The following is a 26247-nucleotide window of genomic DNA, read 5'->3' as shown; positions in this document are numbered from 1 at the left end:
CTTCTACTTTACTCAAGTACAAGACCTGAGTACTTCTACTTTACTCAAGTACAAGATCTGAGTACTTCTACTTTACTCAAGTACAAGATCTGAGTACTTCTACTTTACTCAAGTACAAGACCTGAGTACTTCTACTTTACTCAAGAACAAGATCTGAGTACTTCTACTTTACTCAAATACAAGATCTGAGTACTTCTACTTTACTCAAGTACAAGACCTGAGTACTTCTACTTTACTCAAGAACAAGATCTGAGTACTTCTACTTTTACTCAAGTACAAGATCTGAATACTTCTACTTTACTCAAGTACAAGACCTGAGTACTTCTACTTTACTCAAGAGCAAGACCTGAGTACTTCTACTTTACTCAAGTACAAGATCTGAGTACTTCTACTTTACTCAAGTACAAGATCTGAGTACTTCTACTTTACTCAAGAACAAGACCTGAGTACTTCTACTTTACTCAAGTACAAGATCTGAGTACTTCTACTTTACTCAAGAACAAGATCTGAGTACTCCTCCCACCTCTGGACCCCATCTCCCTGCCGGTCAGCAGTTCTTATCCAGAAGCATGGGACCAGCCCCCCCCCCCCAGATTCCCATAGCGTGCTAACGGCTTGTACCAAAGTTCCTCTTTACAATATGTGTGTGACTAAGATCAATAAACACCCCCCCCCCTCTCTCCTTAAAGAGGAGGTTGTGCAAAGCCTGGCTTTTCGTGCCCTCCTGTCCTCTCTTTCCCTCCCTCTCTCACACAGGAAACGCCCCCCCCAACAGGAAGCCATGTTGTCCCAGTGTGCTCGGGAGGCCAGAGCGATATCAATTGTGGAAAGAAATGTTTACTTTTCAGGTTTTTATTTTAATCTCTGGCTCTCAGGCTGGTGTACGGGGAGCTAATGCCCAAATTGCACGGGGCCAAAGTGCTGAGTGTCCTGGGCAGGGTCGGTCCTTTCACACGCAATACCAACAACCCCCCCGCCCCCAACCCTCACTGGCCAAAGAGAGGGGAAAGCCAGGGTGGACCAACACTTATTCAAGATTCCAGAAATGCTTGTCTGAATATCTGCCATGTATCTTTCTGGGAGAGAAAGATGGGAATTCAGAAAGTGCTTTTTGTGAATGACTCAGACACGTCTCATTAAAAGAGTTCTCTGGAACCCCTGACTCTGCCCTTATGAAAGCTGTCCCATAAACTGCCTCTGTATATGATGGGGAAATTGTGTGCAGCTTTTTCCCATAAAGCCCTGCTTTCTTTTTAAACCGCTATATATCTAAAAAAAAGGTCACAACCGCACAACTAAAGACATAGAGAATATTTAGATTTCATCATTCACAGTATCAGTATGTAGCGTCTCTACTTAAAGAGTCCTCTCCTGCTGATGTTCAGGTGTATATCAGTATGTAGAGTCTCTACTTTAAAGAGTCCTCTCCTGCTGATGTTCAGGTGTATATCAGTATGTAGAGTCTCTACTTTAAAGAGTCCTCTCCTGCTGATGTTCAGGTGTATATCAGTATGTACAGTCTCTACTTTAAAGAGTCCTCTCCTGCTGATGTTCAGGTGTATATCAGTATGTAGTGTCTCTACTTTAAAGAGTCCTCTCCTGCTGATGTTCAGGTGTATATCAGTATGTAGTCTCTCTACTATAAAGAGTCCTCTCCTGCTGATGTTCAGGTGTATGTCAGTATGTAGTCTCTCTACTATAAAGAGTCCTCTCCTGCTGATGTTCAGGTGTATATCAGTATGTAGTGTCTCTACTTTAAAGAGTCCTCTCCTGCTGATGTTCAGGTGTATATCAGTATGTAGTGTCTCTACTTTAAAGAGTCCTCTCCTGCTGATGTTCAGCTGTATATCAGTATGTAGTGTCTCTACTTTAAAGAGTCCTCTCCTGCTGATGTTCAGGTGTATATCAGTATGTAGTGTCTCTACTTTAAAGAGTCCTCTCCTGCTGATGTTCAGGTGTATATCAGTATGTAGAGTCTCTACTTTAAAGAGTTCTCTCCTGCTGATGTTCAGGTGTATATCAGTATGTAGCTTCTCTACTTTAAAGAGTCCTCTCCTGCTGATGTTCAGGTGTATATCAGTATGTAGAGTCTCTACTTTAAAGAGTCCTCTCCTGCTGATGTTCAGATGTATGTCAGTATGTAGAGTAGGGATCGACCAATTATCGGCCGGGCCGATTATTATGGCCGATATTTAGCATTTTTATAATAATCGGTATCGGCCATTTTTTCCACCGATAAGCCGATATTGAAATGGATAAAGAATGGAACGCGCTACTTTGTCTGTAAAGCGTCTCTCACTCCCTGCGTTTGCCACTCTGTGGTCGATAGCATTGTCCCACCCACTACACCATCTGATTTGTTAGTGAGCACGGATCCAGCCAATCAGGATGGAGGACTGAATGCTCAGAACAGTTTGGCTTCTCAGCGAGGCAGTAGCAGAATGGGCTTCAACGGTACGGAGCTATTTTTTCAAAGGTAAGGTAACGTACATTCATTGCTGAAGTTGCAATGAATCACAATCCACTACACTGAAGTTGCAATACCACCACTTTGTAAGCTATTCTCTTTCATTCCGGACCCATAAGCAAAGCGCCCATTTCCTCCATTTAGCTAATTCCCGATTGATGCACGTTAGTTTACTAGTTCGCCAATAGAGCCTTAATAGATGTCAGTCTAACTACTGAAACATAATCCAAACTAGCTAGCCATTTACAAAACGTAACGTTACGTTTAAATGTCTCACAATTTGGTAGTTCATATAGCTGTAGTCTATAGACCTTATATTTGTATTGAACTAATTTGGAATAATTTCGTTTTCTTATGAGTTACATCAGTGTCCGCAACGGAGGGAGCGTGGTTCGCCTGATGTCACTCGTCATTTTAAATCTACCTATCCAGTAGCCTAAAAGTTTTCTGTCCCAGCTAAAATTCTGTGAAACACCAGCGATATCATTTGTTACATTTTACTCACTTTCCCTAAGCATTTTTAATAAATAGGCCTACACCATTCTAAACCTCAGTTTTCATCAGTGCCTGACAGTCACAGACGATAGACGATAGGTTTAGCTATTCGAGCTAACTTATAACATGTTTCAGGCAGTGTTATGGAGAGGGCTAGCTAGCTGTTTATCTTACCTGGTCGCAATTGACTGACGATAAATCAGATTTGTTTAAACTTTTATTGGTCAACGGGTGGATACAGCAAGATAAACGTGACATTTTTCGGTCAAAAACTTGACTGTCATACGGGCTTGGGCCCATTATTGTTACGAGTTATGACCGTCCGTTTGTCTGCAATCTGCATCGCTGCGAGTGAATGGATGACTGGTGGCGCAAGTCACCTCAGTAGGCCTGTCATATGACGTGCTTTGCTAACTGCACACATAAGAAGTTAAAACAAACACCTCAATCACCTGAGATGTTGATATGATATGCCAACATGAGACCCGTTTCAAGCTTCTTGCTCCAAAGGCAAGGAAGTTCCTGTGTGCCCCACCCTCTTCTGTGCCAAGTGAGCGTGTGTTCAGTGAGGTCTCTGCTATATATGAAAAAACCAGAAGCCACCTCACTGGAGAAAATGCAGAAAAGCTCTGCTTCCTCCACCATAACATACTCTTGCTAAATTGGGAATACTAGACTTGAGTAAACCAAAGTGGTTTTTTTTGCCATTTTTTGGTTCATTAATCTACAGGGAGTGATTTTATTTATTCAATTAATTCATTAGTTTGTCATTTTCAGTTCATTAAACATCAGGGAGTGATATGATTTACTTTTTCTATTTTTCTATGATTTTACATTATATGCATATTTTTTTTTAAATGCTGCAGGCAGCTCCCTACACTTTGTGTTACAAAATAAGAACTATTAAATACTTTTGAATTACATTTCTGCTGCATATCGCCTTTTTTTTGACAACTGACATATTGGTTTTAAAAAAAAAAAAATGTAATATCGGTTTTACATATCGGTTATCGGACTCCTTTTTTGGTAATAATTGATATCGGTATCGGCCCTGAAAAAAGCATATCGGTCGATCCCTAATGTAGAGTCTCTACTTTAAAGAGTCCTCTCCTGCTGATGTTCAGGTGTATATCAGTATGTAGTGTCTCTACTTTAAAGAGTCCTCTCCTGCTGATGTTCAGGTGTATATCAGTATGTAGTGTCTCTACTTTAAAGAGTCCTCTCCTGCTGATGTTCAGGTGTATATCAGTATGTAGCGTCTCTACTTTAAAGAGTCCTCTCCTGCTGATGTTCAGGTTTATATCAGTATGTAGTGTCTCTACTTTAAAGAGTCCTCTCCTGCTGATGTTCAGGTGTATATCAGTATGTAGCGTCTCTACTTTAAAGAGTCCTCTCCTGCTGATGTTCAGGTGTATATCAGTATGTAGCAGTCTCTACTTTAAAGAGTCCTCTCCTGCTGATGTTCAGGTTTATATCAGTATGTAGTGTCTCTACTTTAAAGAGTCCTCTCCTGCTGATGTTCAGGTGTATATCAGTATGTAGTGTCTCTACTTTAAAGAGTCCTCTCCTGCTGATGTTCAGGTGTATATCAGTATGTAGAGTCTCTACTTTAAAGAGTCCTCTCCTGCTGATGTTCAGGTGTATATCAGTATGTAGTGTCTCTACTTTAAAGAGTCCTCTCCTGCTGATGTTCAGGTGTATATCAGTATATAGAGTCTCTACTTTAAAGAGTCCTCTCCTGCTGATGTTCAGGTGTATATCAGTATGTAGTGTCTCTACTTTAAAGAGTCCTCTCCTGCTGATGTTCAGGTGTATATCAGTATATAGAGTCTCTACTTTAAAGAGTCCTCTCCTGCTGATGTTCAGGTGTATATCAGTATGTAGAGTCTCTACTTTAAAGAGTCCTCTCCTGCTGATGTTCAGGTGTATATCAGTATGTAGTGTCTCTACTTTAAAGAGTCCTCTCCTGCTGATGTTCAGGTGTATATCAGCATGTAGAGTCTCTACTTTAAAGAGTCCTCTCCTGCTGATGTTCAGGTGTATATCAGTATGTGGTGTCTCTACTTTAAAGAGTCCTCTCCTGCTGATGTTCAGGTGTATATCAGTATGTAGTGTCTCTACTTTAAAGAGTCCTCTCCTGCTGATGTTCAGGTGTATATCAGTATGTAGAGTCTCTACTTTAAAGGGTCCTCTCCTGCTGATGTTCAGGTGTATATCAGTATGTAGAGTCTCTACTTTAAAGAGTCCTCTCCTGCTGATGTTCAGGTGTATATCAGTATGTAGTGTCTCTACTTTAAAGAGTCCTCTCCTGCTGATGTTCAGGTGTATATCAGTATGTACTGTCTCTACTTAGTGCTCCTGTTGCGTAACACTTCTCCAGCGGCTCCCTTCCTCTCTCCCTGCTGAACGTTACTCACACGCACAGCTGTTATGGCTACATGTCCGTTGACTCTGGCTTTTGACCGCCTTTACCCCCTGTGGACTGCAGATTTTACACACCGTGTCTATCTTTACAACGTACCCGTATCAACAGATTTAACGTTCCTCAAATCGCTAATCACCGGTTATAAATCAGACGATTCATCGTACAGGATGAATGCTCCTGGTTCAGGTTTAAATAAAAAAGGCACAATTTCACTACAAAAAGAGTCAATTCATGCGCTGGAGTAAATGTACTTACTCGACTCCTATGGCCACAATTATTGAGCTAGAATAAGAGTTCATTTTGCAGTGAGATGATTACAGGATTAGGGAAACTAATAGTGAATGTTTGGACCAAACGAGTTGCCGTAGATCAGTCTCGGAAAGGCTTTCTTTTTTGCTCTTTCTTATTGTGCGATCAGTTATGCGTTTGATAAGTCGGGGCACTTGTGTAGCGTTCACATTTTCCTCTTGTTGATACCCGTCTTTTCTCAACCCAGTCTCACAAAAACAACGTGCAACAGCTACGTTGATCCCCAGTGCAGGATGTAGTATGGTACACAGCTCTCAAAACGTGACACGGCAGCTTTCCACCACACTTACCTTTAGTGGTTACATCCTAAATTGTAGGATAGTTCGGGCACTAAAATATATAGCCTACCTCCAGTGGATGTGAAGGATCTATAGTGTGATAGATATTACAGAGATTGTTTCAGTGTCATGGAGTGAAAACCGTATTTCCCGTCGGTTTTCGTCGTAAATAATCCAATTTCAGCGGGTTTTCATTTTATTTTCCAGGCTTTTTTATATCTTCTTCCTGTGTTTTTAATCGTTATTTCAATGTGGTCTTTTCCCTCATTGAATACCATAACTCCTGTCCTGACGGCAACTTTTTCAGAGCTGAATTATTGGGACCATTTGTTCGTTACAGTTCTGATAAAATGTGCCATTTTTTATTAAATTAAGACTTTTTTTCAATGCATTTTTTAATATCAACTTCGATTTCTGATCTCATCTGTGTTTAAATGCCAGGAATTTGACCTGACAGTCATCACAATAGTTAAAACAGTATTTAATCCTCCCTAATCGGGTTTAAAATGAATATATTTAACGGTATAATTTCCCTTCAGTACTATTTGAGTGGAGATATTCCTGGCCGCAGCTCCTGATTGATTTATGTTGGTAAATGTCTCTGAAGCGAATCAGTCGCCTCCCTGCTTGTTATTCATTCATCTGTTTGCCTTGGATCTCTGCCCGGATCATTCAGAAGTTTTGATTCGTAGCATGACAAAACACTTCCTTGTAAATAGAGACATTGTTGGCTCGCGCTTTAAAGGAAGGTAGCTTTTATCGCTGTTCACACACTAACCCACCCCCCCCCCCCCCCTGCTGCCAGACCTGTCTGACCAGTCTCTGTAATGTTATTCTCATAATCCCAATAATGATATCAATTAGTAAATCACCTCCGGAGACTTAGCAGGACACTCCTCTGTGTTTGGAGGGGAATTACACTCCAGTTTGTCCTTTTTTTTAGTGGTGGTTTTAGATTAGAATAAGTGATTGATTGATTGATTGATTGATTGATTGATTGATCCTTAATTAGAAAATCAGTCTGAAAACTGCAGCAGGTTAATGACACATTATACATGAAAATAACCTTTTGATATAAACATATCTACAGTAGAAAGCACTTTCGGAAGAAGTACTAGTACCTTTTATTTAAAGGCGCCACAGAAAGCTACCTGGTATTTAAATTGTTCTCTGATGTCTTCAAAGAAGGTATAACACGTGGTTTCAGATGTGGTTTCACAGGCCCATTTAAACCCTCAGATTTGTCCCAGAATGAAACGAGCGGAATTCTTTTATTTGGAGCTCATTTAAATAATGATGACGAGCTCTGCTCTGATTGGCTGGTTTACAAGGAGCAATCCATGGCTGCCTCAGAGCCCAAGGAAGTAAGGGAACCATGGAGGCTATTGGCATCCAACCTCACATGTCTGAGCCTTTATCGGAGGAGGAAACCGAGGAGCTGAAGAACAGCCAGTTGGTCGGAGATTGGAGAGCAGCGTTACGGAGCGGTGAGTGTTAGCGTTAGTGTTCCAGCAGCTGGTGTATGCAGATGTTGGGGCTGGACTACCGTGTGTGACGTCACACACAGGGGTTGTTGTAATTCGCCCGTTTTACCGCTGTGATATGCATATTCAAGATTTGCACGTGGAGGAAACAACAGTGTTTGAGGTTCACGGTATGTCGGCTCAATGTACCGAACTCTCCTTATTCCACTCTGCCAAGGTGAATACAGTTCTCCATTCTATGGCACCTTTAAGAAAAAGTACAAATACTACAGTTTAAAACAGTATTTTCAGCCATGGATGTGTACTTATATTTGATTCTATTATTACTAATGTGTGCTTCTGTTCGCTGTATTCAAACAGTTTGATTACTCTTAATAATTACATGTGTTCATTTACCTGCTATTAGTAATTCAAGTGGCCACAAAGTGCAGTAAAAATACACAATTTCCCTCTGAAATGTATTAAAGTATAAATGTGGAAAATTAAATATGAACATGTTTTTTTTTCCCCGACAAGATTTCGTTTCTCTGGAAAACAAAACGTCTTCCTTTTGTGAGAAACTTCATCTGGCATCCAGAGGAAGAGCCGCGGTTATTTTTACAACCAAGATGAAGAATATTACCCAGCGTCCATGGCCCTTAACTCTGCCGACCTCTGGCCTCTCCATTGTTCGCTGAAGTCGAGGGTGAAAGTGAAGCGACTCTAGCGGAGCACGCTTCCTGCTGACTGCATGTTGACGAGGGGAAACGCCGCTTTTAGTCTTTATCTAATCAGGAAGGTGAAGCAACACGGTCTGATTTTTACAGCCTGGGACGAAGCAGATGTGCATCTCAGAGGGAACATGTGTCAGAGACATGTGACTGCAGAACTGAATCACAGTGTGCATTATTTAGATGATTTGATTCACCTAAAAAGAGGGTTTATTTCATTTAAATCACAGCTTAAATTTGAATATGGTCTCAAAACAAATGCAGGTCTCGCTTGAAAGTAAGCCAAGACACATTGGAGGGTTTATGCATAGCTTAAAGAGGACGTTTGTGATTGGTCAACCACTTAGAGATGTCCCGCCCCTTATCCTAGCCAATAGGAGCGCGAGTGTTCCATAGTGATGTGACTAGAGGTTCATCCCAAGGTCCACCTCGACTCCTCTCTCCGTGACTTGACCCGGAAATCGATCAAGACATGTTGAAGGACGTCCACATCGCTCAAATGCACAATGAGGTGGCGAGGAGGGAAGAGGCAAGGAGGCGAGGAGGCTTCCAAAGGAGACGATAGCGAGGATACATGAGTGTAGGCTATGCGGAAGTCTTGTCGCTACAGGATCGAAAATACTAAATTCAAACTATAACAAAAACAGTGGGCGGAGCTACGAAACGAGGAAGAGACGCGAGTGAGGGAAAGGAGGAGGCCAAATAAGCAATTGGGATGAACCTCATGTGTCCAATGGAGGCGTTTGACCATTCACACGCAGTAAAGCCTTATTGTATAAGAAAAGAGTTCGTCCTTGATTCACATGCAGAAATGTTGACTGTGTAATTATCCCCAAAAATCCTTTGATCTGCAGAGAACTTGTATTTCCTTCCCAAAGCAAGCTCAAAACATCACGGTCTGTTGAGTCACTTAGCATTTAGTTGATCTGTGGTGTGTCAAAGAACAATATCTACTTTCTGTTCCTCCTCAGAAAACCATGTGACTTTTGTCATGTAATACGTTCAAATATAGACAACAATAGTTCTGTGGTTCAACATGAAGCGTCACGATGAATAAGCGAAATCTTAGAATGAACTGGGCTTCAATTCCTATGAAAACTACGTCATGTTGCTTGATAGTTCTGGCATATCTGTAAGATAACATGCCAATCAATCGTCTCGTTTCCTCCTCTGACATCACACTCTCTTACAGGAGAGACAGATGTGGCATCCCTGACGGAAATGAACCCACCTCTGCGTAGGATGCTGATTGGAGCCGAGCTGCTGCAGGGGGGGGCTCTGTGACTCTGACGTCCTGCAGGGATTAGGCTCGGTTCCGCTGCTGCGTCCGGACCACAGCCGGGCTGGTTGACGGTACTCTGGAAGTTCAGGATCTTCAGCTCCTTTATATCACTGGTACTGAGGGACACAAACAGACTGAACTCACTGAGAGCCCCATTTTTAGTCGACAACCCAAGGGGTAAAACGGTCAGACACGACCTGTGGGGATCAATAGATGGAACATTTCATTTACATATATGCTGCCACTCACACTTAGTTTCGATTCTGCTGATTTAACGTTGATTGATTAACGATGGATCTAAAATAAAAACCTGAATTGGTGAAAAATGTCCTTCAGTTTCTCAGAGTCCAACATGGTGTGTTTGATGTCAGTCCAAAACCAACATTATATTCGCTCTAATGTGAAATAGTAAAAAATGTAAATACTTGAGAGGCTTAAAACTACAGCTTCTGATACTTTTGCATGAGAATTTACCTTTAATTCTGACTCAATAGAGAAAAGTTAATGCTATTTTTCTGACAATCGACATATCGAATAGTCAGATAATTGTTGCAGCTCTATATTTCCACCAAGGACATTAAATCTCATTAAGCGACAGCTTAGAACAAACAAAGGCAGTGTCTATGGTAGTGGGACGCATTAAATGTCATCAATCATCTGGACACCTGTAGAGGCTTCACCATAGACAGCCTCACCTGAACGTGACCTCTGGGAGGGAGCACCTGACCCCGTTGTGAAAGGGCTGCTTCAGAGAGATAGTCTGGCTGCTGTGATCCACAGAGGACACCGACCCCTGATAGACCCCCAACGTCAGCCCGCAGTTTATCGACACGACGCTCCCCAACCAGGCTGTCGTCATCTGTGGCTCAAAAACATGAAAAGAAATCAAACTTACTGCAGCTTCGAGCAAGGCGGCAGAATCCTAAATGAGAGCCAACATAGATTTTTGTGACTAATCAATGAATTGGAGCCTCTAAATCAAAGGATTCAGGCCGAAAAAATGAAGGAATTTCAGGTATTTTCCGTCTAAATTCAGCTCTTATCATCAGGCTTCTGTACTTTGGAGCACTGAACTAATCTTAATCTTTTTCTCCAATTTAGGATCAATAAGGATTCACATTGGCATCTCTAAAAATGGAACTGAAGTGGATTTACTCGTTCAGTCACAAAAGTTAATTAAGTCACATTCTTTAAATATGTTAAGAGTCTATTTGATTTTCTACGACAGTAAAATGTCACATATATAGACATTATTAAAAACACACAAAAGTCCATTTTTCTGCACAATGAGAACTTTTACTTTGTATACTTTAAGAACATGTTGTCCTCCATTAAAGGCCTAATCTAATAGTACATATACAACTGAATAACATACATCATCGCAACCCATGTCAGTGCGGTCGAATTAACGGAGTAAGTAATCATTTTAAATTGCGTGCCAGGAAATCCCTGAAAACGTTCTAGTTTGAGACCCTTGGGGGCGGAGCTCCGTCGTGATGTCACGAGTGTAACCACGAGTTTGGCGTCCATTGTTGCCGGTGTGTTTCATCGTGTTTTGCTTTGTCAATTCTAGAAGACTAAAATGACGAAAATTGCGACCATCAGCAGCTAATATCAATATAATCCACATGTGTCTAATCTATACACATCATAGGTGCTTTGTAGACCACGCATCCCAGTGATGCAGTCCTCATACTCCCTGACTTTGTACTATCAACTGTGAAATAGCAGGGCCGGGGCAGCCTTTTAATGGATCTCTTGTGTGCGGTGTGGCCATCTGTAATGTTACGTACAGGTATCTACAATTGACTTTTGCATCATTGACATTATTATCAGTATTTCTTAATAAATGGACTTCTTTCAGTTTCACAATGCCAATGGCACGATTGTCTACTGGTTGTGCATTATCATGGGTCCCAAAGGGTATAACAACTCAGCAATACGCATTTGATTGGTTTAAACAACGTTTCTACACACGATGCTGTTTGGGCTCTGTATGTCGCCCCGGGCAGGCTGCAGTGCTTAGGACTCTGGTGCTGTACGTCACCCCGGGCTGGGAGGCCGTTTAGAATCTTGGCGACCAGTGGTGGGCCGTCAGTGCCAGCCAGGCCTTCTCTGCTGGCCTAAACATCATCAGAATATACATTTAATTATATATCTTTTTTTCCACAAATATGTATTAAATGATTCCCCATAGTCTCTTCATTTCATAGCTTCCCTCTTGGCTGCGCTGCTTCCAGCCTCAGAACGAGATTTGGAGGGCTGGCCTTTATGTTAGAGCTTTTATCCAATCATATTTCAGCCATAATGTGTTGCTAGGGTCAAAGAAATCTGCCCTTAGGCCTTCAGAATCAACAGTGCGGGCGGCTGTAGCTTAAAGTGAACGCAAACAAAACTTTGGCGTTAACCAATCAGATTTCGAGTTGGCGACAACGGGCCAGCTAGCAGGCGTACGCTAACGTTAGCACGTGCACATCTTCTGATTGGATACGCACTATTGAGAGGCAGAGTTAGGCAGAGCCATACAGTCTATGGGCAGAGCTAGCAACCTGAACTAGAACTTGAGCGAGCTAATTTGTGTAGATTTCTACTCGCTATTTTTGTTCAACCCACAATGGCTGAAGGAGGAGAAGAGATCGATTTGGTCGCAGATATACGTCCCGGCTGAAAACAGAACTGACTGTAATGTACGCCATGACTGAGTTTGAAGCGAAAAGTCCCACTGATCTCCTTAAGCAGAAACATCTGAGAGCATGGGGCAGCTTTACACATTGGCATGCTGTGACGATCCCCGTGTCCACTGCTTCTGTCGAGCGGTCATTCTCGGCCTTAAAACAAATAAAAACTTATGCCAGAAATTCACTGGACAGACTCTGCTTTCAGCATTAGCCTTGATGTCTATTGAAAAGGACAATAAATTTCATATTAAATTAAATCAACATTAACAAATGAACATACATGTAATTAAAATGACAAATATATACAAAATAAATGTTTGATGCTTCTGCAACAGATGTAGAGATGTGTGTGGCGCACAAATGCAGATTATTAGTTTGTTTTCTTTTATTTTCAGTGAATAGTTTGTGTCTTTATCGTCACGTTTCATAAATGAAACTGCTGTGGGAGCGACAATGCACTGTTTAGTGAACACACTTGTTAAAGCTCACATACTTTTGGTGGACTTAATAAAACTGTGTAGACTAATCCCTTAAGAGCACATTTTATCTTTAAGTTTTGACAGTATCCAAGCGATCTTAAAGCTGGTAGTTTAACACTCTTAACTGTAAATGCGGATTTATTGATTATAAATGAAATATTAATATCACTGTTGGACTTGACTATGTTAAGGTGACTGCGTTTCTGTCTAAATGTAGTTTGTAGAGCCATGGCGTCATAACGATGGTATTGAGAGGCGGGATAATTCAGGTAGGACTGAGTAGGACCTCACTGAAGGCCTAGGTGTGAAATGCACGGCCCGCCACTGTTGGCTGCAGATGACAGAAGGCGGTAGACGGGTTAAAGAAAACAATAACCATAACAGGTCAGGGTCAAAAGGAACACTAATTACCCTTCTGTATTTTGTAGGCGATCTATATCGTGGTCTCTCCCTCCACCGGCTCCGTCGTCCTCACCACTCTCACCCTCACTACCAGCGTCTGACACGGCGGGCTCAAACCAGAGGGGCTTTGGGTCATTGGCGGGGGGGGGGGGGCTTGCTTGCTTTTGTGACATTAAAAACTCTTTAGCAACTTCGAACTCAGCGTCAATTATAGTCGATTGTGACAGATCGAGAATATGCTTCACAGCTGGTAGGAGGGGCATCAATGACCACTAGGGGGGGCACGGCCCTCGAATGCCCCCCCTTAGCGCCGGCACTGGCTCAAACATATATGGTTGGACTCCAAGTGGCTCTGCCACCTCGATTTCTCCATGACGGCTCAGGGGCATCAGAGAGCTCACTGACGACCTCACTAGTGCTGCTAGCCATGGTTGCAACACCGCCACAGTTACACTCGTGACGTCACGCGAAAGTCGTCTGCTACTTCCGGTACAGGCAGCCTGTTTTCAGAAGGTCCTCCCCGGCTGATAAAAATCGTTTCTTCTTGTCAATTATTCTGCTTGTATGTGCTCCCCCCAAAAATACAAGAATTTCACCAAAAGATCAAATAATATACATAGCACTGAACTGAGCCCCATTACAGTAAAGAAACCCCGTTTCAGTAAGCCTTTAAGTTTCTGAATGCAGGTCCCTTTACTCAAAGGTTGTTTGACAATAATGTATTAGTACTTTTACTCAGGTAAAGCCTCTAAATACTTCTTCCAGCTTTGTTTAACTGGGATAGCCAATACCAGCTTATTATTATGGGATGTTCATTTATGTCCACTATGTCCCCAGCTTTATCTAAGGTTGTTTTAAAGAGTGTTTAATGTGTTTTTTGGACCTGATGATTGATTATTAAACACAAAAAGTAACAAGAATGACTTAAATAACATCCATATGACGGCAGAGTTCATAGAAATAATATGCAATGGAAACATATAAGGAAAATAACCACATTTTGTAAGATAAACAAACAGTGAAGTCTGTTAGCGTCACAGTTAGCATTAGCTTAGCATCTCTTCTTCCGGTTTGCGTTTAATCTAAAGCAGACTGTTTTAATTTTGTGTGGAATAGTTGATTTTGTTTGAATGCTCAATGTGAGAATATCCAGTGGATTGTGGAGGGATATTACCTTGTCGATAAATCTGTAGAGAAGAGACAAGAAAAGCCAAACAACCTCCAGCTGTGGTTTGTGTTGATTTCCGGTTTGATCCGGTACGTCACGTCCTTTATCCCCCACGTGGCTTTGTTGTGAATGTCTTTAAAATCATAAAGCGATTTATTTTTATCCCAAAATCCCAACCTTTGTTTTTATCTTCTGAATTCACCTGTTAGTTTACCTTTATCGCTGAAACCTTCAATTGCATATGCTTATATCCAGAGGTGCGAAGTGACTAGGTACATTTACTCAATACTGTACTTAAGTAACATTTTCATGTACTTGTAATTTACTTGAGTATTACCATTTTTGCTACCTTGTACTTCTACTCCACTACATGTATTTAATCCCTTTAGTTGCTAGGCAGATTAGGATTACTGATGGTAAATATAATCTCCCTTAAATCAGACTGTAGTTCCCCTGCAGTAAATCCAGCAGCTACCCTGCAGTATACAAAGCCATTCAAACTAGCTGCACCTTTACCAGCTCTGAGAACACTTTAATGATCAATCATTATAAAACATATCAGAGATATTATTCTGAAATGGACCAATCAGACAATGACTACTTTTACTGTCGCTGCTTTAAGTACATTTAGAGGAGAGTACTTTCTACTTTCACTGGAGGAACATTTAGAATACTTTTACTGTGACAGAGTATTCCTACACTCTGGTACTTCTACTTTACTCAAGTACAAGACCTGAGTACTTCTACTTTACTCAAGTACAAGACCTGAGTACTTCTACTTTACTCAAGTACAAGACCTGAGTACTTCTACTTTACTCAAGTACAAGATCTGAGTACTTCTACTTTACTCAAGTACAAGACCTGAGTACTTCTACTTTACTCAAGTACAAGATCTGAGTACTTCTACTTTACTCAAGTACAAGACCTGAGTACTTCTACTTTACTCAAGTACAAGATCTGAGTACTTCTACTTTACTCAAGTACAAGACCTGAGTACTTCTCTATTTTTAATAAAGCAAACAACAGAAACCAGATCAATCTTCCAACATATTTATTTGTGTTGCTGATTAAAGGACGCTCCGATCCAATGCCCTTACATGTTATACAATCGTCCATACGTTAGAGATACAAATACAAAAAAATTGTACTACTGATATATTCCAAAGAAAATCACTGCAACTCTTTTGGCATGAAGATGCAGAGCGAAACTTTTCTCACCTCAAATATATACAAACGCTAGGCACATAAAAATGTATTTAAAAACAATAGAAATAGCTTGATATACACACGAAAAAAAATCACATTCTGGGATACAGATATAGCTTCAGTGTCTTAAATCCACATTATAATGGAATCAGAATAATTAGCTTACAAGTGTAAATGGTATCATAAGGTACTATCAGTTAAGTTCAGAGTCCTGTGTGACAGAAGGAAGGAATTTAGGTTGCAATAGCCTAAATAATAATGCCTCAGTGAAACCTGCTGCGCATCCCAAACTAGGCAGCGTTTCACAACTTTAATGCACAACTCAGGAGAACCACATTTCCTTATTCGTCTTAGAGGCACCAACAATGTGCAGGAATATCTCTGAGAGAACCAAAAACATCTCTGACAATCTGCAAAAAGCACATTTCACCTCTCCGCGTTAATGCCGCTAGCTCTGTGGATTAAATTTGGCATGTTGTGCCTTACATTCTGAGAAAGACGCTTCTCTCACCGCCTGTTGTTCTGAGCCTCACAGTGTCAAGAGTCAGCTTACATTGAGTCATAAATTTCAAAGATAATGAATAGCTTCACTCCTTGTTCCTGGCTCGCATCGTGGCCCTCAGGTGGCAGCGCTTGTGCTTCATCGTGAGGCCGTACTCCGGGGTCATGTCCAGCGGCTGCCCGGGCATGGCGTGGAAGTGCAGTCTCTGGACAATGATCGCCAGGAAGAGGTAGACTTCATTCCTTGCGATGACCTCACCGATGCAGCGCCGCTTCCCCATGCCGAACACCATCACCTTCTCCCCCTCCTGCTTGTTGACCTCGGTGCCGTCAGCGCTCAGGAAGCGGTCCAGGTCGAAGGAAGATGGATCCTTCCACAGCTCACTGAATATTAATGCAGATAACGGAGAAAATAAGATAAGCTGCTCAAACATCTGTGGCTGCAATCAATGAAAAGGCTGCTGTCTTAAATACAGTGTGTGCTGCGCTGCTGGAAGAGCCTCAGACTTTCATTTCAACCATTTCCCTGTCAATGTTATTCAAAAGACAAAAAAGCCTTGAATCTTGAACCTGGTAGTTGTACTGGGCAACTGGCTTTCAATGCTTTGGATTAAATAACTTAGAACTCACGGGTCATGATTGATCTGCCACTGATTGATAAACACACAGGTGTCTTTGGGAATGAAGTAGCCGTTCAGAGATGTGTCTTTCGTCGCGCTGCAAAAGAAAGACAACGTGTTATTCCACATCGTGCATTCACACCTTTGCATTGGTTAGAATTTAAATCCTTGGTTTGATCAGGCTCATGTTGTACTACTTTCATGCATCTATAGGCGATGAGACTCACCAGTGAGGGATGGTGAAGGGCAGGAAGGAAGAATGGCGGAAGAGCTCCAGGATGAAGGCCTCCAGGGAGGGTAGGTTGGGTTTGTCAGAGAGGAGAGGACTGCGATTCAGACCCACTTTGTCCTCTGGAAGAAAAAGATCATTGACTATTAGATCAGGAAGAGTATGGAATGGAATATGGAAGGATATGGTGCATGTACTTACTCAGTTCTTGATAAAGCCTCTCCTGGATCTCTGGGTAAGCCACCAGGTACATCACCGCCCAAGACAGGGCTGTGGAGATGGTGTCAAAACCTAGAAGAGAAACACAACGTCTGTAAGGACACTTTTATATTCTTGAAGTTGGAGCCATCTCTTCAACATGTAGAGACATTCCACCCACCGGCTCCGAACAGGTCGTTGACGATTCCTACGATCTTCTCGTCAGACATCTGGATGTTTGAGTTCTCGTCCAGCTTCCTGTCTTCACAGTGATCGATGAGGGAGTCTGTGATGTCACGAATGTTATTCTGAAAGAAGACAATTAAAACGTCTCAATAAATCTTTTAAAATAAAAGAGAAAGCATGGTAGGATTCAGAGCGTGCTGTACCTTGTCGTAGGTGGTGTAGTGCTCGGTGACGATCTTCTGCACGAACGCGTTGAAGCGGACGTTGATGCTCATGAACTTCTTCATCGTGTTGCTGGGCAGGTACTGGAGAAGGGGGATGAAGTCTGCGGGGTTTCCGCTCCCCACCACCTGTCCAAACTCGTCGCTGAGGTTCACCAGGCCCAGCAGCTCCTGGTCGTCGTGGTTGTAGCGCCGGCCGAAGCACATGCCGCAGATTACGTTGGCAACAGAGACGACGATGTGGCGGAACGGGTCGAAGCTGCCGTCCGCCTTCATGACGGTGTTCAGCTGTCTGATCAGATAGTCCCCTTCTTTGCAGATGTGCTCCTCCAGCATGCAGGAGTACTCTGGGGTCGTGCCCTCCAGGGTGGAGAAGGAGCGCAGGGCGCTGTAGGCCAGCTTCCTGCGGGCGCGCCACACGCCGGCCTGGTCCGTACTGAAGGCCAGACTCTTGCCATCGTTGACGAGCCGGAAGCTGTACAGGTCGGGTCGGCCCGAAAAATCCTCCCCTTGCTTGATGAGAGCCTGGCGGATGGTGTCGCTGCCGCTCAGCACAACCACGGGGCGCATGCCAATCTGGATCTGGAAGACGTCGCCGTAGCGTTTGCTCATGGCGGTGAGGCTCAGGTAAGGTCGGCTGCCCACCTCAAACACGTTCCCAATGATGGGCAGGGGCTTCGGGCCGGGAAGCCGACGAAGCCCCTCGGGAATCTTGGTGTTAAAACACTTGAGAATCAGGTAGACCAGGCACACCGTCACCATCGCCAACAGACTCTCCTGACACCGACACCGCTCCAATAACTGGTAGGATCATTAGCACCATGGTGACAACTCCTCTCTTTTTTTTCCTTCTTCTGGCGTCTGTGCACAACCTGGAAATTAGATAGGAGGGGCATGAGAGGAGTGCAGGCAAGGAGGAGAAGAAGTGTTGTGCAAGATGTTGACTACATGCACCGTGCAGTTACACAGTACCTGAAGGCTGCCACACGGCATGTGTTTGGGATTAATTGTTCTCTTTAGCTGCACAAAACCACCTTTTTAAAGCTTATGCATCAGAAGTTATCCATGTACATCGTATTACTTAACAAATATAACTAATTGAATGCTTACATCAAACAGTTTAAACAATGCTAAGCATGTGTTTGGGATTAAGTGTTATCCTTAGCTGCACAAAATCACCTTTTCCAAAGCTTATGCACATCCAGTTATCCACGTTAATGTATGACACCATTTGACACATTGAAAACGTAAACATACAACCAAATATTTAAAACTTAATAAGCATATTGAAGTTGCAACTGCAAAGTCCACCAGTATACTTATTAACAGCCATGCCTGCAAAATAATCGGTGCTCAGCACTTTGGTCCTATCACTGGTCCCACACGCTCAGCTGGAAATCAATCTGCTGTCCTGTGCATATATGAAGCTTACCTGAGAGAGGCGGGAATTCGGGAACAGCGCTCGGGTCCGAGCGACACTTGTCGAGATAGTAAAGAAAAATATTGTTCAGAAGAGTTAAGTCTGAGTTTACTTTCTTCATGTCCCAAAACAGAGCATGGACTCCTGCTTTATAGTGCGCTCCGCAGCTTCATTGGCTGCTGTTCATGACGTAATCTGCCTCTCTCTCTCTCTGGCATGAATGAAGTTTAGTAGAAAAGGTGTGTGTGTGTGTGTGTGTGTGTGTGTGTGTGTGTGTGTGTGTGTGTGTGTGTGTGTGTGTGTGTGTGTGTGTGTGTGTGTGTGTGTGTGTGTGTGTGTGTGTGTGGTGTGGGCTGTGCGTGACACTGCGAGATTACAGATAGTTGGAGACTTCGTGTCAATAGAGAAATGGAATATTTCTCAGAAAGCTTTGCATGACTGTACCATGAATGCGTTGTTTTTTTGTGGATAGCTAACACGCAATAACAATCAGAGGCACGTATTATTTCCGCCACTTTGGGACTGTTTTCATACTTTAATTTCAGACATGTCACTCAGAGGTTTCTTAAGGGTTTGCAGATCCGTCTTTGTCGTGATTTCGTTTTATGTTCCTTGTTGTGTTTTATTTTATCATTTAAATACAAATAAATGCACTCCCTATACATCCTGTCTGTCGCTGATATAGAAACCATATCTGTAATTTCCCTGAGATAAAGTGATCCACTCTGCCTAAAATACCTCATGCAAATGAATTGCAGGGATATCAGGCTGATGCTCGCGCTGTCATATCGCTCCTCGCGCTTTGATGATGTGATATAGGGATTCAAAGCTGATGTGGATCCATAGGGGGAAGCTTGTTATCAACGATTGTATTGGTGAAAGAAAGGAAGTGTTTATCTTTTGCATCGAATAAAAGTCTGGAAAAATACAGCCTGGTCCTGGGGTCAGTTTGACTCATATGTGATTTAGTTGAACTGAAATGGTCATACATCAGAACTATAACTCACATTTCTCATGTCCATCAAGACATGTTACTCTGATTGTAAATATAGTCTAAATAGTTCAACATTTTCCACATTTTTTTAATCTAAAAATTAGGTTTAAAATGGGGTAAATGAGTTTTATTGACCATGCATTTGATTAAAAGGATAAGTAAAACGTGTGGTTGGTTTTTAATCTCAATATCAGGATGAAGCTGCTAAATCACAACACGTCTGCAAAAGTTCATTTAGAGTTAAAACTGTCTGATTGCAGTAATAAAATCCCAGGTTTTATTGTTCAGACACCCTGGGGATATGGATAGAGGGTAAAAATATAAAAAGCATGCTACTGGAAGTAAGAAGAGCATAAGAGCAGAAACCCTTTAAATACATGTTATTTTAGCCCTTTTATAAACAGATTAGTGCACATTGTGGGTAACTATTAGAGCCAGCGGATAGATTTCAACATGTCTGCAAATCCTAGTTTTTAAGGGTCATTTAAAGTCAGATCCTGTCTGATTGCAGTAACAAAGATACAGGTGTGAGTGTGTGAGAGAGGCAGGAGTGTGTGACAGTTCCCCCAGCAGCCACCCTGGCAGCTGCTCGTCCGGATCCGGCAGAGAGACGCAGTGTCGTGCTCCTACCTGTTGGTTCAGCACTGGAGTTAAAGATTGACCAGTGGTTGCGTGAGAGCGCAGTGATCAAACCCTCACCTCTCCTTTGAAGAGGATGCATGAGGAGGAGGGGGGGCACACTGCTGGAGTGCAAGGGTAGGTGAGTTCAATACCATTCCTCTTTGTCTCCTTTCAACCTTTTATACCCTGAGAGCTTTTTAGTAAGCATTAACGGCAGAGTACTTTTACTGCACTACATGTATTTAACCCCTTTAGTTGCTAGGCAGATTAGGATGAATGATGGAAAATATAATCCCCCTTAAATCAGACTGTAGTTCACCTGCAGTAAATCCAGCAGCTACCCTGCAGTATACAAAGCCATTCAAACTAGCTGCACCTTTACCAGCTCTGAGAACACTTTAATGATCAATCATTATAAAACATATCAGAGATATTATTCTGAAATGGACCAATCAGACAATGACTACTTTTACTGTCGCTACTTTAAGTACATTTAGAGGAGAGTACTTTCTACTTTCACTGGAGGAACATTAGAATACTTTCACTGTGACAGAGTATTCCTACACTCTGGTACTTCTACTTTACTCAAGTACAAGACCTGAGTACTTCTACTTTACTCAGTACAAGACCTGAGTACTTCTACTTTACTCAAGTACAAAACCTGAGTACTTCTACTTTACTCAAGACCTGAGTACTTCTACTTTACTCAAGTACAAGATCTGAGTACTTCTACTTTACTCAAGTACAAGACCTGAGTACTTCTACTTTACTCAAGACCTGAGTACTTCTACTTTACTCAAGTACAAGATCTGAGTACTTCTACTTTACTCAAGTACAAAACCTGAGTACTTCTACTTTACTCAAGTACAAAACCTGAGTACTTCTACTTTACTCAAGTACAAGACCTGAGTACTTCTACTTTACTCAAGTACAAAACCTGAGTACTTCTACTTTACTCAAGTACAAAACCTGAGTACTTCTACTTTACTCAAGTACAAGATCTGAGTACTTCTACTTTTACTCCAGATCTGAGTACTTCTACTTTTACTCCAGATCTGAGTACTTCTACTTTATTCCAGATCTGAGTACTTCTACTTTACTCAAGTACAAGACCTGAGTACTTCTACTTTACTCAAGTACAAGACCTGAGTACTTCTACTTTACTCAAGTACAAAACCTGAGTACTTCTACTTTACTCAAGTACAAGATCTGAGTACTTCTACTTTACTCCAGATCTGAGTACTTCTACTTTACTCCAGATCTGAGTACTTCTACTTTACTCCAGATCTGAGCTCTGATAATGTGTTCCTTAGAGGATATGAAATGTCTCGTTGATCTGTAATCTGTTCCGTGCTGCTTGTCTCTCCTCTCCTGCAGCAGGTGTTGAACATCCATGCCCTGCTGGAGGAGGGACTGCCGGCTCTGCAGACGGATTTATATCCTAAACTGAGCCTCACTTTATATCAAACACGTCTACATTACATGGTGGATGTATGACCATGATGACATGTTATATTGCCTCTGATCTGCTTTGTCTGCATATCCACAGTCCAGCAGCTCCTACACAAACGTGGTTATTTACAGGAGATTCAACCGATTCAGTAACTCCCCTCTCACATGGTTTATGAAGGAATCTGTTTTGACTGAAATACGTCCTCATGATGCAGACTAAAGGTTTAATGTTAGGATGTGTTTGCTGTGCATTTGTTGTGCAGGCTTCCTAATTCACAAAATGCTCTTTGCGTTTTTTAACTTCTTCATCTGGAGCTTTAGTGACCATTTGGGACAACGGACGAATAAAGGACTCAAGTATGAAGAGTGGACTGCAGGATTTAGAACTTATGTCAGTTTCTCAAAATGCATCTAAAAGAACAATACTTTAGTACTCAACACCTTCAAATTCAATCAGTTACATTTGGTCTGTAAGAAATGAGTGTTGCATAATTTGATTTCATATTCATGATACCACCTCTGTGGAAAAGGGCCCAACATTCAAAAAACTCAATGTTATTTAATGTATTTTTAATTATGTTTTACTTTTGAAACTCCAACATTAAAGAAGTCAGATTATTTTTATCCTAAAAAAGTCTTTTATCTCCTGAATCTGAAACATTTAGTAAAGTCAGTCCCAAAATAAAATCTACTAAATATATTTTCCTTGCATTACTGATAAACTGTATTATGTTTAGAAACAGCTTCATGTATTTCACACACACACACACACACACACACACACACACACACACACACACACACACACACACACACACACACACACACACACACACACACACACACACACACACACACACACACACACACACACACCTCGACCCAAACGAGGGGAGAAAGAGGATCGTGCATGAGGGAAGGGTCAGGCAGGTAAAGGTGTGTTTTTATTTGTGTGTGATCCTCCGGGCTGCAGATCCTCGCGGACTTCGGCTCTCCGGGGACTTGCTCCGCGCGCCTCTCTCCGCGCGCCTCGCTGCTGCTGGTTGCGTGAGAAGCGGAGCTCGCGTCCAGAGGGGAGGGTCTCGGTCTTCTGGACAATCCTAAATCTGCTCGGTCAAGTCACGCGAAGGCAGCAGCCTCTGGAAAAGACACAAGGGTCTTAAACCCTCAGAACAAAGAGCGCAGGACCTCTTTTTTTCTCGCGCTCGGGCACGAAGGTGCACATATTTGCGCGCGCTATAGCTTCTGTAAATGCGAGGATCTTGGGGCTTTGGAGTCATGCAATCTGCCACTCAGGCTTCATTCATCGCAGTCATGCAACACTGAGGCCGGGGCTGAGCTGCACAGGCGAGCAGCCACCAAAACAAGTTATGAAAACTGGAAGCTCAGGACAAGGTGAAGCCCTCTCTCACGCTACACACCGAGAGCAGCCAGGGGGGGTTCACAGGGAGAAGGGGTCCCTGGGGAGGAATATAAAGCATCCAGGTTTAACCTAAAGTCAGGAGAGAGATTCAACTTCTCCAGCTTTTACAGAAAAACTACAATGACAATGTACACATTCATCAATAACAATAAATAAACACAGTATTATTAATAATGTTTATTATTATTATTATTATTATTTTATTATTATTATTATTATATATTATTAACAATATTATAAATACATTATTATTAATAATAATGTATTTATTTATTGTTATTATTATGAATTAATAATAACAATAAATAAATAATTATACATTCAAATAGTGGCAATAATAATAATAACAACAACAACAAGAAGAAGAAGACAAAAAGAATCATAAAAACATAATAATATTAAACAATTACATAACAGTGCCAATAATAAATAATAATAATAACAACAACAATAAACAAATATACATACAATTGTACTACTAATAATAACAACAATAAGGGGCTGAGTACATCTTTTTGGAACACTGGAGAGACAGAACAGCTTTTTATGAAACATGTCAACCCAGAGAGCTCTGCACTATAATGCACAGAGCTGAAACAAACAGGTGAACCCATCCTGTTACAGCTGCACACACAACCACACAACGCCTTCTGACAAACACACACACCATGGACACAACGATCTCTGATGGGTCAGAGAGGGAGTGTTCAGAGAGGGAGGATCGCCTCAGCCTGTCTTTAGTTCAGTGCAGTGGACCTGATGGGGAGCCTGATCCACGCTTGAAGCGTTGCATTTAAAGTGTGTAAGAGTGTGTGTGTGTGTGTGTGTGTGTGTGTGTGTGTGTGTGTGTGTGTGTGTGTGTGTGTGTGTGTGTGTGTGTGTGTGTGTGTGTGTGTGTGTGTGTGTGTGTGGGTGACATTTAAAGTTTGCTGCATCTCCAGCTGGGCATGGTGCTCACCTTGTGATCCCACACACACACACACACACACACACACACACACACACACACACACACACACACACACACCACAGTCAGGTTCATCTTTAATCAGGTTCAGTTTCATCCCCAAGGAACACACTCACACACACACACTCACTCACACACACTCACTCACACACACACACACAAACACACACACACTCACTCACACACACACACACACACACACACCCACACCACGGGCTGGAAAGTGAACTCGGTCTTCAGGGAGAACACACAACTTCTTCACATCTGGTCCGTTGCCAGGTCCCCCCCCCCTTCAAACCTGCTTGCTATCCAGGCGCCTAGACCTTGGAACAAACTTTAAGGAATTTAGCAGTTTGTCTCCTTGTCAGCCAAGCTTTCATTTTAAGATATCAGACCTGTCAGGAAGGAAATAAAACCCACAATCGTGCAAAAAAAAAAAAAGAAAAAAGGTAGAACCAGCTTTCAGGATGTTAGGAGTTTGTGTTCCCACTAAAGATTCATTTCAAGTTAACCTGAAGAGGCCGCAGTTTCAAAAACGATGCAAATAAATCGCCTAAAGACATGGAAATGAAGGAGAATCTTCACCAGCTTGAAGCTAAATGGCTTTTCATCAATTTCAAGTAATCAAATCTGCAGGACAGAAAGAGAGAGTTAAAGAAGGGACCTGTTTGCTATTTAGAACAACTTCACATTATTCTCAGGAGAAGAGAAACTCTACCCACCTCCATCAGAGACTGAAACCCTTCTCCTTGGCCAATTAAAGAAGCTTGTATGTAGCACGACGTGTGGCTAATTGAAAGCTAATGTCACTGCAGGAGTCTCCTCTGAGTTTGCCTCCTCATGGTTCATTGCACAATAAAGAGGGGGTTAAACGTCAGACCTGTGTGCTATTTTGTCGACAAAATAGTGCAACAAACTCCCCGTTAATACCAGGACAGCTGAGAGTTCCCTTTTCAGTCGAGCCTTCAAAGACAGTAGGCCTATGCATCTGAAGTGGAATCTGGAGAAATTCCAACAAGAAATAATAAAGAATAAGAGGTTTCATAAGGAGCCAAATCCCAGCTGCAGAGAGTAGGGAGAGAAACCTGAGGATGTGATTGAGTGTTGAGTGAGCTACTCTGCTGCCTTCTTAAACAGATTAAAGAGATTACACGCCGCCACAGGAAGTGAGGAGCGGTGCTACTGTGGACCACGGCGGCGGGTCGTGTCAGGATGCAACGGATGAGCAGGAATGCAGAGCTGCACGCCGGCCTGGAGGTGTGAAGAGACTCGTCCGTTTCACAGAACCGAGGAGGGGAGGAAAAACATACAGCAGAAGGAACATGTTTCTTTGCCCTCAGCCATAAACCTCTAAGGGAATTCTTGGACATAAAAGCAGGTGTAATGACTGTGAAGGTTGTTCCTTTTTCTACTCACGCAAAGGCTGTCACGCACACACCTTTAAAGCAGGTGTGAGTGTGTGTGTGTGCGTGTGTGTCTTTGCATACCGCCGCTGTCGGGAGGTTGTTTTTTTCTTTGTGTTGGTTTTCATGATTTAGCACGGGCTGATCGCACCTCCCTGTAAAAACTCTTCAAAACACAGAGAGATAAAACTGAGAAATTCACGGCGGCCGAATCAAAGAAACATCGCCCAGACTTTCCTTCTGTCATGTTTATGTATTCACATGCTTTTAATATGAAGTAGAACATCAAACATTAGGAGCTTTTTAGATAAAAATACACTGAACCTCTCCGATAAAAACACTCTTTCTGGATTAGTAAATGTACTCGAGTACTATGTATAATGTTCAAAATGTCGAGGCTTTTGTACTTTACTTGAGTTTGAACATGTTATGCAACTTTATGCCTCTACTTTGTGATATCTCAGAGGGAAATATTGTCCTCTGGAATTGCTCAAACACTTTTAAAGGAGCTGTTCTGCACACCGAGTCCTTTCGTTTAGTGACTCTGGACTCTTTCTTGTACTGGAGTATTTTTAGACTGTGGAGCTCCTATTTTTACTTCAGTGAAGATCTGATTACTCTGTCATATC

General features: G+C 42.2%; 2 protein-coding genes across 2 annotated transcripts in view; both read right to left on the bottom strand.

Moving 5' to 3' along the window:
- The window catches only part of LOC134863627 (enhancer of mRNA-decapping protein 3-like), a 28972-nt gene extending 14593 nt beyond the window's left edge, over positions 1-14379 (bottom strand). Inside the window, exons 1-3 of the mRNA XM_063882253.1 lie at positions 14184-14379; positions 10146-10309; positions 9400-9566 (exon numbers count right to left, since the gene is read on the bottom strand). Coding sequence (XP_063738323.1) covers positions 9400-9566; positions 10146-10309 — 331 coding nt within the window. The 5' untranslated portion in view covers positions 14184-14379. The remainder of the gene's footprint in view (positions 1-9399; positions 9567-10145; positions 10310-14183) is intronic.
- An 832-nt stretch (positions 14380-15211) lies between these two features.
- LOC134863622 (cytochrome P450 1A1) lies at positions 15212-18192 on the bottom strand. Its single transcript, XM_063882247.1, is given in 7 exon segments — positions 15212-16268; positions 16515-16601; positions 16732-16855; positions 16935-17024; positions 17113-17239; positions 17321-18115; positions 18117-18192. Coding segments are annotated over 7 exon segments (1566 nt in total). The 5' UTR covers positions 18162-18192; the 3' UTR covers positions 15212-15970.
- Positions 18193-26247: the final 8055 nt, after the last annotated feature.

Source organism: Eleginops maclovinus, chromosome 4, assembly GCF_036324505.1.
Source record: "Eleginops maclovinus isolate JMC-PN-2008 ecotype Puerto Natales chromosome 4, JC_Emac_rtc_rv5, whole genome shotgun sequence".
In the NCBI taxonomy this organism is placed as follows: domain Eukaryota; kingdom Metazoa; phylum Chordata; class Actinopteri; order Perciformes; family Eleginopidae; genus Eleginops; species Eleginops maclovinus.
This window is presented reverse-complemented; position numbering and strand designations above follow the sequence as displayed.